General features: G+C 38.2%; 3 protein-coding genes across 5 annotated transcripts; 2 read left to right on the top strand and 1 right to left on the bottom strand.

Annotated features, from left to right (window-relative positions):
- The first annotated feature begins 1851 nt into the window (after window positions 1-1851).
- Window positions 1852-5557, top strand: tmem134 (transmembrane protein 134). The gene is made up of 8 exons (XM_041934011.1): window positions 1852-2024; window positions 2504-2763; window positions 2848-2915; window positions 3008-3094; window positions 3193-3269; window positions 3736-3780; window positions 5025-5078; window positions 5190-5557. The coding sequence occupies exons 2-8, from the start codon at window positions 2548-2550 to the stop codon at window positions 5270-5272; spliced, it is 630 nt and encodes a 209-aa protein (XP_041789945.1). The 5' UTR covers window positions 1852-2024; window positions 2504-2547; the 3' UTR covers window positions 5273-5557.
- Window positions 5558-6157: 600 nt separating this feature from the next.
- On the top strand, window positions 6158-10755 carry LOC121604158 (aryl hydrocarbon receptor interacting protein). The gene is made up of 7 exons (XM_041933593.1): window positions 6158-6270; window positions 6830-7012; window positions 7095-7283; window positions 7896-8072; window positions 8200-8341; window positions 9301-9524; window positions 9642-10755. Exons 1-7 carry the CDS (start codon window positions 6172-6174, stop codon window positions 9645-9647), a joined length of 1020 nt encoding a protein of 339 aa, XP_041789527.1. The 5' UTR covers window positions 6158-6171; the 3' UTR covers window positions 9648-10755.
- A 414-nt stretch (window positions 10756-11169) lies between these two features.
- On the bottom strand, window positions 11170-16532 carry cdk2ap2 (cyclin-dependent kinase 2 associated protein 2). Of its 3 annotated transcripts, none has more exons than XM_041933596.1 (5): window positions 16469-16532; window positions 14372-14546; window positions 13816-13907; window positions 12753-12873; window positions 11170-11901 (listed from the first exon to the last, which is right to left on the bottom strand). In XM_041933596.1, the coding sequence occupies exons 2-5, from the start codon at window positions 14424-14426 to the stop codon at window positions 11834-11836; spliced, it is 336 nt and encodes a 111-aa protein (XP_041789530.1). In that variant the 5' UTR covers window positions 14427-14546; window positions 16469-16532; the 3' UTR covers window positions 11170-11833. The 3 variants fall into 3 exon arrangements, with proteins under 3 accessions (XP_041789530.1, XP_041789528.1, XP_041789531.1); XM_041933594.1 differs by having other exon boundaries at window positions 14372-14527; window positions 16469-16524; XM_041933597.1 differs by having other exon boundaries at window positions 14372-14551; window positions 16469-16498.
- Window positions 16533-17602: the final 1070 nt, after the last annotated feature.

The following is a 17602-nucleotide window of genomic DNA, read 5'->3' as shown; positions in this document are numbered from 1 at the left end:
TGTTTTACATAATTTGAATTTGCCAAAGGTGGCTTGGGGTTCCACACACAGACAAGGACGCCGTGGAGGCCAAACACAAGCAGAGTTTGTGCTAAATTGCAGCTTAATTGGCAGAAAAAACAGTGTTTCCATGTTAGTGGACATCAACCATGTCATCATTAATGTATAAATTAAAGGATGACTTCTGTATTATTTTACAGTGGTTTTACCTTTTAAGACTCCTTAAATCAAGCAAAATCAAGTTGAATGGGACACTTGTTGGTAAAGTGGAACACTGCTTTAACATTAAAACTTAAAATGTAGGTGAGCAAAGAGTGCAAAAATATTATTTTTTATTTTATTTTTTATTTTAAAAATATTATTTATTCAGACATAGCTCAACATTTGAGCTTTTAATAAAGTGAATTAAAAGCTCAAATGTTGTTTGATTAAAAACAAAAAGGTCGTAAATGACTTCAAGATTAATCTGTCTGGCCTCAATAACACATCTTTGGACTGAGGATTTAGGCGTGTTGCCCTTTTCCCATTTATTCTTGAACTCTTCCAGCTCCTGTTAAAAGTCATTCATCTTTAGATTATTATCTTTCTTGCCTCTACTCTGCATTCATTGTATTTTTTTATTTAATTTCTCTTCTTTACCACTCTCTCCTTTCCAGCACAAATGCCATTCCATAGGAAGAATTTGGACAACCACTGCAAATTCACTCGCTGTCCCACTCAACTTGAGATCTCTTGTCCCCTCTTTCAACACTGTCAGGAAGACGTCATGAGGATGTGAGTAAGTAGACATTTCACTAATTAAGAATCAGTTGTTGTGATTGGTTAAATGGAAAATTTTGCATGAGCTGCTGAATTTTTACATTCATTCTTCATTATAAGTAGCCCCTCTTCGGCTTTTGACCCTTAGTACATTTTCTGCTAATATTCCTGTAGTTTTATCAAAGTTTTAAAATAACAATTTTCCGGTGTTATATTATTAGAAATAGCATGTTTGAAGGGTACCGACAACTGTACAAGTATTTCATCTTATCCACGGGTCAAATATAACCAAATATGTTTTTGTTTATGTTTATGCTTTTGTTCTTTTCATGCTGCTTTATACTTGTATTACACTACAATCTGGAGGTAAATATTGTACTTTTTTTAACCCACTACATTTATCTGACAGCTTTAGTTACTAGTTACATTACATAGCAAGATGTTTGCATAGAAAACATATAAAGACCTTATAAAATATGTTTTTATGTAGATTAAACTACTTTGCCTACCTAGTATACAAGTAGAGCTACAACTATTAGTGGATTCATTGATTAGCCATTAGTCAAAAAAATCACAGCTACAGCAACTATTTGAAATTTTTAATCAATCAAATTGATTAATTGAGAAACTAATAAGGATATTAATCCATAAGGAAAGAAATTAGTTGCACTACTGTAGATAAAAAATAAGCTCCACCATAACTTACAAGAGTTAAATGTTGTAATAATAATGTTGATATACAGGGGCCATTTTTCGGCACTGAATACTTCTAGCCTATACTTTTAACGTTTAAGGTACATTTCCTTGATTATACTTAAGTAATATTTTCGATGTGAGGACTTTTTCTTGTAATGGAGTAGTTTTACAGTGTGGTACTTGCATTTAGGGAAAGGATCATTCTTTAATTTCTCCGCCCCTGGTCTTATTTAAATTAGTGCGCTTTCACACATGCAGTTCAATTCTTTCAGACCAAAGACGAGTCGATAGCGAGTCGATCGACAAACCCGCATTCGATTAAGTGGGCTGACTCCCGAAGAGATCTTTGGGCGTAATCAGTCGTGTGCAATCGAGTGCCGGGTGTTAAAAAAAAAAAAAAGTACGGGGCTAAAAAGTATCAGAAAAGCTTTCTTTGCACTCGTAAACAAAATAAAGTTTGGTAGGCAGACTTTCTACAGAATTGCCACACATTGTACAAGTATGTGACCCTTCTCTGAACAACGTGAAGTCGAGTTCGGCCTCCCTGGAGAAGAGATTTACTTAAGACAGTAAGTTTTTATCCTGGTCATCTGATCGACTAGCGGAAAGAGCACAAACAATGGCAGAGACCAACAACACAGCCAGTTAGCTGCTGGCTTGTTTGACTTCACTCTGCCGCCGTTCGCTTAAATATGTTGGCCAAGTCAAGGCACAGTTGCTGCTATTTTTTGTCTTTCTTGCGATGTAGCTTTCTAGGTTTTACTCAAACCGGTATAGTTTGTTACATAACGCCGTGATAAGTAGCTCCTGACTATTTGTGCGTAAAAGCAGCATGTGTGTGCGTACTTAAGATGCTTAAAGAGAAATACCCAGAGTGAAAGGGGAAAGTATTACATAAAGTTAAATTTTTAGCTCCATAACTGGTGCACAATTGGCCTGCCATACATATATAATCATTGTAGACAATTGATGTTACCACTAGATATATGATAAAATGTGTTGCATAGCTGTGAATACGTGTACACTGATTTTTACTCTGAAACCACAGTGAGCATCAAGCCACAGGACCTCAGGGTGTAAGAGGCGATCACCATGGCAACGCAGTTTAGTATCGATGATGCCTTTGTATTGGAGGGAGACGATGAGGGAGCTGTGTCCGACGGAGAGCCAGAAGGATGGAAGAGCAGAGACAAGGACAGAGAAGGAGCGGAGATGACATTTGGTCCTCTAACTTTCTCCAAACCTCAGACTCATCCCTCGCCTGCTGCTGCTGCTGGCTCACTTGAACACAGCAACCTGAAGTATCAGGTACATATACATCTACTGTGTGTGCAAATATAGTAAGTTGTTTACTTGAAGCTGTAACTCTTCTATCATCTTGCTCTTCTTAAGAATCTGGAAAATGAAGACGCCTTGGGCAGCAACGGCAATTCCTCTTTCAATAACTTCTTCAAAATCAGGTGGGTCCCGCATGATTTGTTGATGTGATGCTGCTTCTCCGCCTTTATCTGCACGTTGTTTGAATGCGAGTCTGTTTCTGCTCTCTCCACAGCGACCCTGCGACTCTGTCTTACTGCAGCTCCCAGTGGTCCTTCAGCACCTTGAGTTCTGTCACACAGCTTTCTGCACACTGCTGCGGGTACGTTCAAAGTCAAACACACGCACACTCACATGCTCGCACAGAAACTACAACAACAACAAACGCAGTTACTTAAAAAAAAGAAATGTGTCGCTCAGGTGGGTGTCCCATCCGCTGGTGAAGAAAAACAAAAGAGTTGTTCTTGCTTCATTCCTTCTCCTCATCACTGGAGTTGGTAAGTCTGGCAGTTGTTTATTACTCATTGAATATAAAATATCCAACCACAGTTTCTTGCTCTGATATGTTCTTACCTCAAAGAGAAATGCATTTATTTTTACTTCTGTCTTAGGCTCTCAAATGTACAATAGATGGTTCAGGACCCAAAATAGTGTACCGTAATTTTGGGTAAAGTAGATAAGATGACATTGAAATGACTAAAATGCAAACTGAATATTTAAACAGCTTTTCACTTATTTTTTCACTTTAACACATTGCTAGTTTTGCAGGTTTACACCAGATAGTTTGTTTAGTGTTGTGTCACTCAGTGACATGCTTGGGCATTGAACTTTGTCCCGTTGTTGATCCTATAACAGCTTTTTGCCAGAATTACCTAAGTTAATAGAAAAAGTAGTTTTAAAATACTTAATATACTGTGTTGTCTCCCCACTTCACTGATGTACTTTTGTATTGTTTCTTTTTAGCTCTTATTTTCACAGGTGTTGTAATACAGCTGAATCCAAATGCAGGTAAGGACAAGAAACCGCACTGGTAAAATTTCTGATTTCTGTGTCCAGAAATGACACTATGTGCCCAGATTGTTATTATCAGCAACAATACAAACATTATTAATAAGCTCATAGTGCTAAATCTGTGCAGTGGATGTTTCAAAAGAAAATTATTGCTTAAATCATCACAAAAGTAAGGAAAAACACTGTGGATTGTTGAATGAGCTGAAACAGAAGCTGAAAAACAGGCAAACATGTCATGTAACAAATTACCAACAAATCGATATTTTACCATAAAATATGAACTCACAAGCACAAAACACATGAATAAACTGGAAAAGAAACTACCAATTACAACACAAACAAAAAAAGCATGGAGGCTCTGTGCAACCGTGTCTATATATTGTCCCTGTGATGCCATCACATGGACACTCTGCTGGGTTGATGGTGGAGAAGTAGCACTCTGTCAAGGCCAAAGTCCTTTTCAGTTTATACAGCAGTGTTTCTCAACCCAGCGATTAAGGCCTATCAGTCCTGCTTGCCTTCTAGCTATAGTTTTACAGCTGTTGTAAAGGAATAGAGCTGGGAAAACAAACACGTGTGGGACAGTTGGGTCAAAAATGTATGGGTTATAGAAGAGGACCTTTATTTTTGATTATCCAAAAGATGGAAAATTTTGAAAATGAAATGGTCTCATTCTAAAATAAAAAATAAAATAGAAAGAGAGAAATAAAGAAAAGGAATGGTTTGATATTTTTTAAAATACTCTCATGTGTGTTTGTGTACACTTATGTGGTTTATAGGACGCAGTAACTTCCTGGAGTCTGCTCTTGCTCTCTGGCAATGTCACAGCGACAAACTCCGGGAAGTTTCTCCGTCTGGTCCAAAAGTATTCCCGCACATGACTCCCCTGTAAAACAATAAATAATAAAAAAAATAATCGCATTAACACTCAGATCTTGTAGTGATTAAGCAAACAAGATATAACATGTTTATTTAGTGAGCTTTAGATGTATTTTATTACCTTTGGATTGAGCTGTATGATAGCTGTTTCCTCCTGTTTCCAGTTTTTGTGCTAAGATATGCTGACAGTCTCCTGGCTGTAACTTCATAGTTATCATAAAGACATTTAAGTGGTATTGATCATCTCATTTAACTGCCAGCACAAACACAAATAAGCAAATTTTCTGAAATGTTGAACTGTGCCTTAAATGTGTGGTTACATTCATTAGTGTTGGTGACTGTTTGCTTTTGTGTCTTTACAGGTGTTTCAAGTGCTATCTTCTTTGTACCTGGATTTCTTCTCTTCATCCCTGGAGGTAAACTGATCATCTGGTTCCTTGAACTTTTGTTGACTTGACCCCAGGCTTGTACCAGAAAATGCTGTGTTCTGTTGACATTAACAATGTAATTCCCTGTATTTCCTCCAGTGTACCATGTGATATACATCTGCTGTGCTGTCCGTGGGAGAAGAGGCTTCAAATTGTTCTACCTACCTTATTTTGAAAAATGACATTTTGTGAGACACTATGATTTCACTACATTTTTTGTTTGTTGTTTTAAAATGATTTGTATTCTGTCACTTGTAACAGAAAATGTATTGTCACATGGTTGTTTTTTCTTGTCATTGTAATGACCACTACTAATTCAACCACTCAGTGCCTTGACTGTGTTTCCACTACATGAACTGAAATTGCTGTATGTGTACACGAAAAAGAAGGAGCTTGGTCTTGCCTGTGTTTTCAATGTCGTGTGAATAATGACTGTGAAATTACAATAAAACTTTTGTATGTCTTAATTTGACACATTTGACACCATTTTCCTATCAGGGAAAATGTGAGAGCTGTTCAAAATATGCCCTGAGACTAAAGACAGTGGTCTATAATCTGTCTTGGGGTCAAACCTGCAGCTGAGCCTGTTAGGCAGCTCAAGTAAGGAATGATCTCTGGTGAGGTTTGTTTTTAAGAAGTGAAAAGTTAAACCAAGGTAAAGTTAAGAAACAGTAAATCACAGGATGACATCTGGTCTGCAGATTTAGGTTTACAATAAAAAAAAAACATACATATAGCACACTTACATACAGCGTGTAATATCTTATATTGCTTGTGATATGGTACTGTGGTGTGGTGTGGTGGTGTGATCCACAGTGGTGAAAGAATTATGCAGACACATGAGCAAAAGTACCAATACAAGCCCCACACACAAAGTTTGATTCATTATGTAAAATCTCATGAATTGGTATGCAAAATATATGCAAAATATGAATATTTTATATTTTGTCTCTTTTATTGTGGTAATGAAACCATAATAATGACACTTCCGCAGTCTACGTATAGAGGGCGCTCAGAGGCCTCACGAAACGACAGGCTTCGGCAGACATCGTCATTTGTCGTGAAAAAGACTCGATCAAGGATGGAGGAAGAGGCACGCAAGCTTCTCGAAGAAGGAATACGAAAGAAATTGGTCAGTCCTGGTAAAGGAGAGCTATCGACCTTTCCCAATGGAACCAAGGTAAGACTTCCGTGTCCGCTGTTGGACGAGTTGAGTCCTGTCTTCTGAATTCGTTTAGGAAATGCGACGAAAAGTGTTAGCTAATGCTATCACCAGCTATATCTTTGCTAACACATGATACTCTGACAGATTAATGTTACACCAAACGCATTGCGCCTGGATACGGACACCACTGGCAAGCTTTTGAGATTTGCTGCCTTTGAGATGATACAACTTTAGGTTTGATAAGAGCTGTGTTTTAGCTGGGTTAAGTTTTTCCTCTATGTTTTTTTTATATCTGATGGGAAGACAGTGGGCGGAACAGAATGGCACGTGTTTATGAATGCTGATTGGTCGACATTTCGTGTCAATCAATTTTCCATTGCTGTGATTGGTTAGAGGATGATAGAGTGTAAATGCTCTCCAGGCCTGTCAGATGTGCTCTTTTGTTCAGTCGTGAACAACTAATCGGCTCCATCGATCCCGTGTCCTTGAAATGCTGATATTTTATTAGTTACTTTAACCGGATGTTCTGTTGAGCAGTGTTTAATGTTGTAAGTGCTCATCTCTGTTTTACTAGGTGGTCTTCCACTACCGCACCAGCCTGTGTGATGGCACAGTGTTGGATGACTCCAGGACCATGGGGGGCCGTAGCAAACCCATGGAACTCATCTTGGGCAAGAAGTTTAAACTTGCTGTGTGGGAGACAGTGATCATCACCATGAGACAAGGCGAAATATCAGAATTTACTTGTGACGCTAAGGTTAGTGAACTGGCCATTTGGGATGCAATAGGATAGCAGTCTTGTTCTGTATATGTATTCACCATCTCTGTTCACCCCTCAGCACACAGCACTGTACCCGCTAGTGTCCCAGTCCCTAAGAAACATCAGTGCTGGCAAGGACCCCCTGGAAGGCCAGAGGCACTGCTGCGGCATAGCCCAGATCCACTCGCACCACTCTTTAGGGCACAAGGACCTGGATGAGCTTCAGGCCAAGCCACAGCCTCTTGTCTTCACCATTGAGCTGCTGGAGGTGAGCTGACAGGGGAGGTGGTATGGTGGTATTTTACTTGGTTGCATTCAGAGAATGGAGTGTTGTTTGTTTTCTATTCTAGCGTAAACACAACACCAGAGTTTTGGTACCAATACCTTTTCGTTTCTTCAAAACCATTTTTTCTTTAACATTGCAAAAGCAAAAGGAGCTGCACAAGAAGAAGAATAAAATGGTTAAAACCTACATGAAATCTAGATCTAAATCATGAAGTATCAATAGAAGTTATGTACTGTAGATACTTAATAAGTTAACAAGAATGCATATCTCACCCAAACATTTAATGCAGGCTTTCAGTACTTGACAGTTGTCGATACTTAGATACACAAGGTTGAAAAAAATTTAAACACCTTTCACTATAATGAGTCCAATATGACAACACAACTATGGTCTCAAGTTTTGTAGTTTGAGCAAAAACTGAAGTTAATAAGCCTCCCACTAAGATGGGATTCATTGCAGAGATATTAGGATGAATTGCATGAGATTGTAGTGGTGTACCTAATAATCATTTACAGTTGCTGTGTGCTGCTATGAACAACTACAGTTTTACCCTCCTACAGTGCAAGTCCCAGCTTCAATCTCTTTCTCCTCTAGGTTCTGCGTCCAGGATCATTCCAGCTTGATGTGTGGGCTATGACTGATAACGAGAAACTCGAGCTTGTGCCTCAGATCCACGAGGAGGGCAACATGCTGTTCAAACAAGGCCAAATTAAGGAAGCCACAGAGAAGTACTACAATGGCATTGCCTGCCTCAAAAATCTACAGATGAAGGTGAGGGCACAGTTGAATACAAGGGAATAAACATCAGGTCCAGTTTTTTAGTATTCATTTTCTATAGTGTAAACACTTGAATTTGCATTCTCTAACTCCTCTCTGTGACTTTTGTCACGCCTCTTAGGAGCATCCTGGAGATGAAGCATGGATAAAGCTGGACCATATGATCACACCACTGCTCCTCAACTACTGCCAGTGCAAGCTGCTCCAGGGCCAGTACTATGAAGTCATCGAACACTGCACATCTGTGCTCTTCAAATATGAGGGTGAGGCTTTGTTTCTGGTGCTGTGCAAGAACCAGCAAAGATGGAAGATTTCTGTTGCTTCTAAAGATTGTTATTGTTTGTGATTTTAAAGAGGGAGCCGACTATTTGTTACCCCAAATAGTCGGCTGGATGGAAAGGAAATTAATTGCCATAATCGATTAATAATTTCAGTCATTCAGTCAAACATTTGATGGTTCCAGCCTCTTGTATGTAAGGATGTGCTGCTTGTCTTTGTCACTTATGATAGTAAATGAGGATTGTCTGGGTTTTGGACTGTTGGTTGGACAAAAGAAGCGATGTGGAGATGTCACTTTGGGCTCTGGGAAAGTGTGATTAGCATCACATTTTTTTGACATTTTATAGATTAAACAATCATCCAATAACTGTGAAAATATTTGTCAGATTAGTAGATAATGAAAATAATTTTTGTAACACTACTTTGGGATTGGTGTAGATTTCAAAAATACTGTAAAATTGTGTTTGGGATGAGCTCAAAAAAAGCTGACATGTGAAAGAACATCGCTGCTTCACTTGACTGCTCCCTCCACCAAAACACCAACAACAAATCCGCAAAACACCAAATGAAAGAAACAGTTAGCTACTAGCTACTATTTCAGGTGTAATTTGGGATTTTAGTCCATATTTTTGGTCTGATTGCTGTGATGACATTACCAGATCTGAAACTCTGGCATACTGTATCTGTATTTGAAAAACTAGTGTTTTGAAACAGATGATTAATTTACAACTCTAAATTTATACCCCTGTGGTTTGTTGATGCAGTATTATATAGCTATTGGTGTCACTGTCTTTGTACTGTTTTTAATTGTGTACGTGACAACAAAAAAAAATGTAAATTGGGTTGTAAGTTCTTCATAACTGTGTCCTTGATCTTGTTGACAATTTGCATTTATGTGATTGTGACAAGCTTTTATTCATTCTCTTTGTCCCCTCCCTAACAGACAATTTGAAGGCCTTTTACAAGCGGGCTAAGGCCCATGCTGCAGTGTGGAATGAGAAAGAAGCACGGGCAGACTTCGCTAAGGTGTTGGAGCTGGACCCCTCTCTGGAACAGTCTGTTGCCAAGGAGCTGAGGATCATGGAGGAGAGGATCCGCACCAAAGAAAAGGAGGAAAAGGGTCGCTACAAAGGCCTTTTCAGCACACCACCTGCCACTGCCACTACAGTCAGTCTGCTTTGAGTGTTTTTTTTTCAGCTAACTCCTATATGACCCCCAGTTCGAATGAAGCTTATTTGTTATAACGTAGTGTACTAGACATGTATCTACTCTTCCCCCTCACAGGGCTGAATCTCTCAATGGACTGGAACAAAAGCAGGATGCCTGTGAATTTCAAGATGGAGGAGAAACGGTAGACGCTGCTGGTGTTTCAGTTTTATCCATGCACTCAAGCCAAACTCTCTGCCACTCTGCCCTCCATGGCACACGCAGAAACATTTTCACACAGTCAGGTCAAACACAAACACAAGTCACCCAAGGTGCAATTTTCATTCCAGCCTTTTTCTTCTAAACCCCATCTCTGTTGACATTGTGAGCTTGGTTTAATAAACATCCCAAATCCCACAGAAACCTTAGATTTGTTTTGGCTTAGCAGCACCATTAATTCATAGTATTGTGGTCTTCAACATAAGGGAACTCCTAAATTCCATTTTCTTGGCCTGTTACGGTTTCAAAAGACAGTCTTGGTAAATAACTTGCTCGCAGTCATGGGCTACATTCAGAAAACTACCCTTAGCAACTTTTTTTAATTTAATGATGGATTTATCTGCTGTTTGAGGAAAGTCATTGTGCAGCAATTCATATAGCAAACACCGATTTGCCACAGTATTAGAAACAAATATCTTACACGTTTTATGTTATATTGCTTTTCTGTGAAATATGCAGAGCTGTTGGATAATCTGAAAATTACTCTCAATTGTAGCCCGACAAGGAGTGCTTGTAATGGATTCCAGACAGAATCTCAAGTCCCAGGATTTTTCTTTTTCAAAGTTTTGTTTTTGCACAAGGTACATCGTGTACTCACATGCCTTGCACCACCAGAATCCTTTCTCTACCTTGGTCACAGGGGAAGCACTGGAATAAGCAGGAGACCATTATCTCCTTGTAGATGCAACTTGGAAACTGTGCAGTCAATCTGTGACAATCATTATATATAACACGCCTGGACTTGTGTTATCTCTGCTTTTTCCTATATACTTATTTCATATAGTAAGACATACTACCATTATGTTGTTTTTGTCAAGATGTACTCGGCAAAATCCTCAGTATCTTCTTCACTTGTTTAGAAAGAGCTCCTCGTTACTTTTCATGTGAGGCAGCGGATCGGTAGCCACATCTGTCTGAAGTGAGATGTTATTGAGGTTGCAATTACATAACTGAAAATAAATGTTTACCCCCAGCTTTTTTTTCATTTTTGAAATATTCTTGACATGCAGAGAAATGATATGAAGAAAAAAGACACATCAGTATCCTCTTGTGTTAGTCCATTTAGAGTAACAACCTCAGCATTTACCTGAGTAAAATATCTTCACAATATCAAGTTAATTAAAAAAAATGTCCACATAACGTACACCTTTAATAGCTCTCATATGTTGTGGCCTTCACCGGTCGATGGATTCTAGTTAGTGAGCTCAATGCTCTGCAACAATCATAATAAGAGGACTTTGTGCTATGAGTCTCTCTGTCAAACTGCTATTTCAGATGGTCAATTATCATTTAAGGTTGTTAAAAGAACATATAGAAAAGTGTCTACCCACTAATTCCTTAGCAACCTATTAATCATGTCTCACAAATGAAACAGCCATGTAAAGTGTTCTTTTCTGTTATTTAATTAAGATATACATACTGAACTGCAAAAATTTGGTTTACAAAATTTCCATTCTAACAAATTGACTTGAGATGTACAGAGTTCTTAGGATTGAGAAACATCTAATGTGTGTTTACACTACAAAATATGATATAAACGAAGCAATGGTGAATGGAAATGGGGTCTAGTCAAGACACTCAGATTAACAAAAAATATTGAGTGGTTGCGGAGTGATGTTCAGAATAGAAACTTCAGCACAGTTGCAGTTGGTACACTGATTTCATCACTTAAAAAAAGAAAAAAAACTTCTTGGTCAATTGTCGTTGTTGAACAAATAATACTTTCAACACCCCCCATCCATTTTAATAAGGTATTTACCCAGAGCTCTATTTAAAAATGTGTTGAAATTCCCCACACTCTTATTTCAAAATAGGTACAAAACTGCATTTTGCATACACCCCACACGTCACAGAGGGTTTGCAATGAACAAAATAGGTGTGGTGGAAAGCAGGGAACAGTGGAGACAAGATGGACATAGCGCACCTATAAAAAGCCAGCGAGGAAAGCGCAACATGTGGGAGGATAAAAAAAATGGCTGTAAAACAGACGATCTTAATGACAGGCTCCTACAGGAAGAAGAGTGAGGGGGCGTAGGGATCTTTCCAAAAGGTTATGTGCGGGCGCTTCTCTCCGTCTCTGCAAGACACTCCCTGACCAGTGCACGGGCATGGATTATACCTGAACAAGACAAACACATTGTGCAAGGAGGTATTAAATCAGCAGTTTGACATTAATGAGGTAAACTGTAAAAATTAATTGGTAGCAATTTCAGCATTCTGTCCAAGTTAACATCAGCTACAAAAATTGAATGTGTCCAATAACAGCCATTGTTGTTGACTAATTATAGGGCTGCAGCTCACGTACAAGGCAGAATTGTGTTTCCCAGCCTGTCTGCCTGTTAAATTCGCACCACAGTCATGGCAGCTACTTTCTAATGCATGTAATTCTGTTTCAGTCACGCCAGTCCATTTTTAAACAGCTTCATTAATATTACACATTTAACATTTAAGACAAAACCTAATACTTTTGTCTTAGTTTATATATATAATTTTTCTTCTTCTAATTTTATTTAATCCATATTCCGAAAACTGCTGAACTGGTGATATTAAACAAATTTTAGGTGACAAAATACAGAAACTACAATTAAGCAAAGTTAATGGGCCAAACAAAATGTCATAAACAAATATTTATTCTTTTTGTTTGCCAAAAAGTCATTCACAGACAAAGAAAAGTTTGAGTTCCTTCATAGTGACTTTACTTATGTATGGGATCAGGTAGACTGGAAGTTTTAGTACCTAAAAGTAAAATCATTCAGTCTACACGGAACAAATCCTGCGTCAGACTTGCCTTCGCCACAGAGCAATGGAGAAGGTTTGCTTTATTGGATTAGTTGACGACCAAGGTCATCACTCTTCCTGGGTGCTTTCATTTCCAAATTAAAAGCACAAAATAAACAGCAAGAACATCCACCCACAAAAACCATGATGTTTACTGAAAACAGGTATGTGTTTTTGCTAAGTAAAATATACCTCTCTTTAGCCTCTCCATGGCACTCTTGCTCCCGGCGTACGTAGGCCTGATCTCACGGCTCATCTCCTCAATGACAGACAGCAGCTCACTGTAGGTGGATCCTTGAGACACTTTGACTGGCTGTGTTTGTGAACATGTAATGTGTGGGGGAGAAAAACAAAAAACATCCTTCAAGACATTTCCATTTCCAGTCACAGCTAGAAATGCACATCACATGTAAAGACCAAGAACAGTGATTCTAGATTCTTGCACAGGGCCCGGTTGTCTTCATTTTCTAGCAGAACTGCAACACCACCACTCAAATAGCGGAGTATCTAATTTAACAAATGTTAAATTAGTTACTCCGCCACCAGGTGTTCCCACCTACTTATCTCTCATGGAAGTAATGAAGTCTATTCCTCCTTTTCACAAAATGTGGAAAAAGTCCTTTTATTAAAGATTTAAATGCACTTCACTCATGCAACGAGTCAGCCCTTGGCTATCAACACTCCCATATAGATCACATGGCTGCAGCTGCCTCATAATAACAGCCTTCCAGCACTGTCAATATTTACCGTACTCCATGAATAATCTTTGTCTGCAGATACTTTAATTTTCTGAAGACATTCGAAGGCTGATTCACAGACGCAGACACTCTTTTCTCTTGATGTACGTATGTCTGTAAGACATTCTACACAACTGTGGATTGCTCCTTCATTTTTTGTCTTTTGTTGGGTGCAAAGGTACAAAACTCTTATAAACCTAAAATTGCGCTAATGCAAGTAAAGGAAACACCAAAGCACAAAATAACAGTTTGCAATTCATGATCAGTTTTCAAGGTTCTGCTGGGGGTGTCTTTGGCTCACCCTGGGCTGGAGCATTTGTTTGCACCATTTGTACAGGTATGCAAGTTTGTGCTAAATGATTCATTCATTTGCCTTGCAGGTATCACACTGCTTCAGCCCTACTAAGGATTTTTATGCAAAGTGGCTGACAGCTATGCTGTCAAGTACAAGCTCTACCCTTTGACCTGTACAGACTCATGTAAAAAACATAATTAAGAGTAGTTATATTTGTATATACCTGAACAAAGCCCATGGAGGGTGGGCCAAAGTCACTGAAAGCCGGCCTGAAGTTGGATGACGAGGGCAGAGATGGAGAAGGCACAGAAGAGCCTGGAAAGAAGTGGAGAAGAGATGTAAAATACTAGAGCTGAGAGGAGAAAGCTGCTCATTTTATTCAATCACTTCAATTCAAAAGTTTTAGAAAAAGTCACTATTAAGGCCCTGATACACATGAGCCGATGCAAATGCCATTATTATTTTTTTTTTTTTTTTACACTAAAGACATCTCAGGGCGCTTTATCACTTCTATAATGTGGCCACATAATTAAACTGGCTGACGAATAGTGAAACCAAAGATACTCTCCACATTTAACTAGTATCACAGCATGGTGATAACGTATTGTTGCTATGGTTAAATGCAGTCTAATATTGGCTAGTCTACCATTGATTTATAATGGTAATTAGACTTTTGACCTGAATTAGTTTCTATGACCATGGTGTAAAGCATTTTGTATCCATAATGGCACCTGGCCAATTATAGCATGCCCAACATTAAAGTTGTGTTGTGTTAGAACCTGGAGGTGTGTGGTTGGAGCCAGATGGCGCAGGAGCAATGGGCTTGTAACTCATGGCGATTTCAGCTGGCAGCTCCCCGTACGACGCGCCACTTCCTTCGGTCCCGTCAACCCGGTGCTTATACAGCTTTACTGGTGGTGATGAGCTCCTAAGAGCTGATGCAAAGAAAATAAGCTCACATACAGAGACACAAATAAAAGGAGATGGTATCAAATTTATATTCATCCTCAGACTGACAAAGGGCCCTAAAGTTTGCGGTTATCAAGGCAGTGAATAATCATGTCAGGTCTGAGATATAATGCAAGTAACACTGGTTCAAACATTTTGTGTTGTTTACCACTTTGCAGGATATAGAACCCTGATTTAGAAAAAGCTGGGATGCTGTATAAAACATAAATATAATAGAATGTGATAATTTCCTCATACCTTTTGACATGTACTCAACTGAAATCAGTAAAAAGACAATATATTTAATATTCTAGCTCAGCTTCATTGATTTCAATAAATATATGCTTAATCTGAATTTGCTGGCAGCTACACGTTTCACAGAAGTTGGGACAGGAGCAACAAAAGGCTGGAAAAGTTGTGGAACGCTCCAAAAACACCTGTTTGGAACATTCCACAGGTAAACAGGTTGATTGGTAACAGGTGATAGTATCATGATTGGGTATGAAACGAGCATCCTGGAAAGGCTCAGTCGTTCACAAGCAAGGATGGAGCGAGGTCCACCTCTTTGAAACACATGATTGTATAAAGGATTTTACTACATGGGCTCAGGTACTTTGTAAAACTGCTGTCTGTAAGCAAATAATTGCATTCTTTTCCATTTAAATTTATACATCATCCCAACATTTTTGATGGGGGTTGTATACAGCAATCTTAAAAAGAGAAGGCTCAATAGCGAATAGCAATGGTCAAACCTTGATATTTCTCAGTTTCTAACTTTTTATGGGAAAGCACTCCAAACATTTTGTCAACACCAAGGCAAACATGTACAGACTTTACCTTGATTATAGGTATGTCTACATTATAGAAGACCGTTGACCTGTCACTATTTAAAGTCCCAGCTTTTGTTTGAAATTCAGGTTTATCTCAAACCCAGGATGCTACAGTTCATGTTTGCTGGAAGCCTGTCTTGTCATGCAACACCAGCTGCAAGTGGTTCATCATAATTACAATTAATGATAGCAATTAGTGACATGAAGTTTTTAATGACTTCCAAGCAATTAGCTTTTGTAAGTTGCACCAAATAAAAGGTACATTGCATGTAGCTAAATCTCCCTTTAACAGCTAAAATGTAAAAAAAATCACCAACTAATCTGTTAGCACTTTAAATGACTGCTCCTTTTCTTCAAAACTTTCTGGGACCAAAACACATCTCTGAATGTTTGTTACCACACTGAATCCTCTTGGTGTGCTAACAATTCCTAGTGACAGGATTAAAGCATTTAGCTACCCTGCACCAGATAGCAACGTACACCGTCGGCTATGTTGTGATTATTTCAGTTTTTAAATCAAATGTCCTTTCAAATTGTTACCATCATTTAAACGCAGGTGATTGTTCTACCTGTTGTATTTAACATCGTTTATGCATTATGTGAAGCACTTTCAAAAGTCGTTTATTGAGGGAAATGTAGCTTACTGTACGAATGAACGTCCCTTGCCTAAATAAAATCCTTCCATCTTTCAACATCATTCAAATGTGGTACGTTAACGTTACATATTATATCTGATGACTAGTTACACGTGCATTTTATTTGATCAGTTTTCTGTCGCCGGGTTTGCAAAAACCTTTCAGAGCGCGGATGTCTTAATGTGATCGGTCAACGGCAAAAGAACCAGAGTCAGAGGTGCCTAATGAAACAAAAGCTGACGTTAGCTGAAGAGGAAGGTGCCAAGCTAACTACTACTTGGTAATGTTAGCTACATTAGCTAGCTTTCACCGGTTAGCATAACAACATAAGTAGAACGCGATGAAAAACAGTCGCGATACAGCGTTTATATTTTACATATTGACAGTGAACGACGGAGTCGGTTATCTGCGCCTGGGACCATTGTGAAGACCACAAACGACCCGAACGACTGCTATTTTTTACCTTTTGTAAGCAGACTTAAAATCCTCTGTGGGAAGCGAGACCAGGCTCTTCCTCTGTGCGCGAGTCTGCGCAGAGGAGAAGCGTAGTGTAGTACTGTTTTTTTTTTTTTTTTACTTTTCGAGCCATACGATTGGATGATGAGTATCCTATGACGTCTGTGCCAAATGTGTTCAGCATTTCTTCAGCACCAAACATTAAAAATGAAATTAATTTTATAGGCGAATATAAAAACAAGAACGCGTGACTTGTGACTCACTAAACGTAAATGTCATTCATAAGTCAAATATTTCCAGATCTCTCCCATCTACTGAACTGATGGTACTGGATTTGAAAATTACGCTGAATCTATTTAACTTGTCAGAAATGAGAAATGTGTGCATACAATTAGTGTGCTTCAGGAGTTATTCAAAAGGATGAATGTAAATGCCCTCTGCACCTTATTTTTGGCTTTTTTCCACAATGTTTTTGTTTATCTGCTTTGTTTATTCCAATATATTGTACTATTATACTATTTTATTCATAGTTTACTATATCATGTTTATTAGTCATCCTTTCTTCTTTTTCTGTTTTTAAAACTTTATATTTATCCTTGTTTGTCTTTCTTACTGTGCAACTATTGTACATTTTGGGTTTTTTTTGTAATTTATTTATTACAACAATGATGGAAGAGATGTTTGGTTTTAATTTTCATGTCACAAGTATGACATGGTATATTTTTAATTGCTTTTACGAATATTTTTATTGCATGTTGGTTTATTTTATTTTATTGTAGTTATCTTAATTTTATTCTTTCTAATCTCATCTGTTTCTAGCATGGGGTTGCATTGAAAATTTCATTGACATGCGCAATGACAATAAAGACTCTTGAATCTTGATGCATGTTCTCAGTTGAGTTTGAAAGAAAGAGAAAAAATACACAATGTAACATTCAAATCTCTATATGATTTAATTATATTGTCTGTTTTTTTCCCGTTATTGTTACAAAATGTTGATGATACAGTTGTTATTTCAGAACATTTTGTGGAAAGTTCCCCTTTCTCTTTTTTCTGTCACATAAATAAAGTTTATTCGAACGGACAAAAAAGTTTAAAGGGAGCTTCCCAAAAATGTTTAACGATATAAAGGGAAAACAGA

Source organism: Chelmon rostratus, chromosome 3 (assembly GCF_017976325.1).
Source record: "Chelmon rostratus isolate fCheRos1 chromosome 3, fCheRos1.pri, whole genome shotgun sequence".
NCBI lineage: Eukaryota > Metazoa > Chordata > Actinopteri > Chaetodontiformes > Chaetodontidae > Chelmon > Chelmon rostratus.
The sequence above is the reverse complement of the archived record's forward strand: the minus strand, read 5'-3'. Positions and strand labels throughout refer to the sequence as shown.

Bases quoted from the DNA above. Each gene is read 5' to 3' on its own strand.
- tmem134 (XM_041934011.1), top strand. From the start codon at position 2,548: ATGGCAACGCAGTTTAGTATCGATGATGCCTTTGTATTGGAGGGAGAC. The intron at 2,764-2,847 runs GTACATATACAT...GCTCTTCTTAAG, and splicing joins ACAGCAACCTGAAGTATCAG to AATCTGGAAAATGAAGACGC. The intron at 2,916-3,007 runs GTGGGTCCCGCA...CTCTCTCCACAG, and splicing joins AATAACTTCTTCAAAATCAG to CGACCCTGCGACTCTGTCTT.
- LOC121604158 (XM_041933593.1), top strand. From the start codon at position 6,172: ATGGAGGAAGAGGCACGCAAGCTTCTCGAAGAAGGAATACGAAAGAAA. The intron at 6,271-6,829 runs GTAAGACTTCCG...CTGTTTTACTAG, and splicing joins CCTTTCCCAATGGAACCAAG to GTGGTCTTCCACTACCGCAC. The intron at 7,013-7,094 runs GTTAGTGAACTG...TTCACCCCTCAG, and splicing joins AATTTACTTGTGACGCTAAG to CACACAGCACTGTACCCGCT.
- cdk2ap2 (XM_041933596.1), bottom strand. From the start codon at position 14,426: ATGAGTTACAAGCCCATTGCTCCTGCGCCATCTGGCTCCAACCACACA. The intron at 13,908-14,371 runs GTTCTAACACAA...ACTTCTTTCCAG, and splicing joins CTCCAACCACACACCTCCAG to GCTCTTCTGTGCCTTCTCCA. The intron at 12,874-13,815 runs GTATATACAAAT...TCACAAACACAG, and splicing joins CCTCCATGGGCTTTGTTCAG to CCAGTCAAAGTGTCTCAAGG.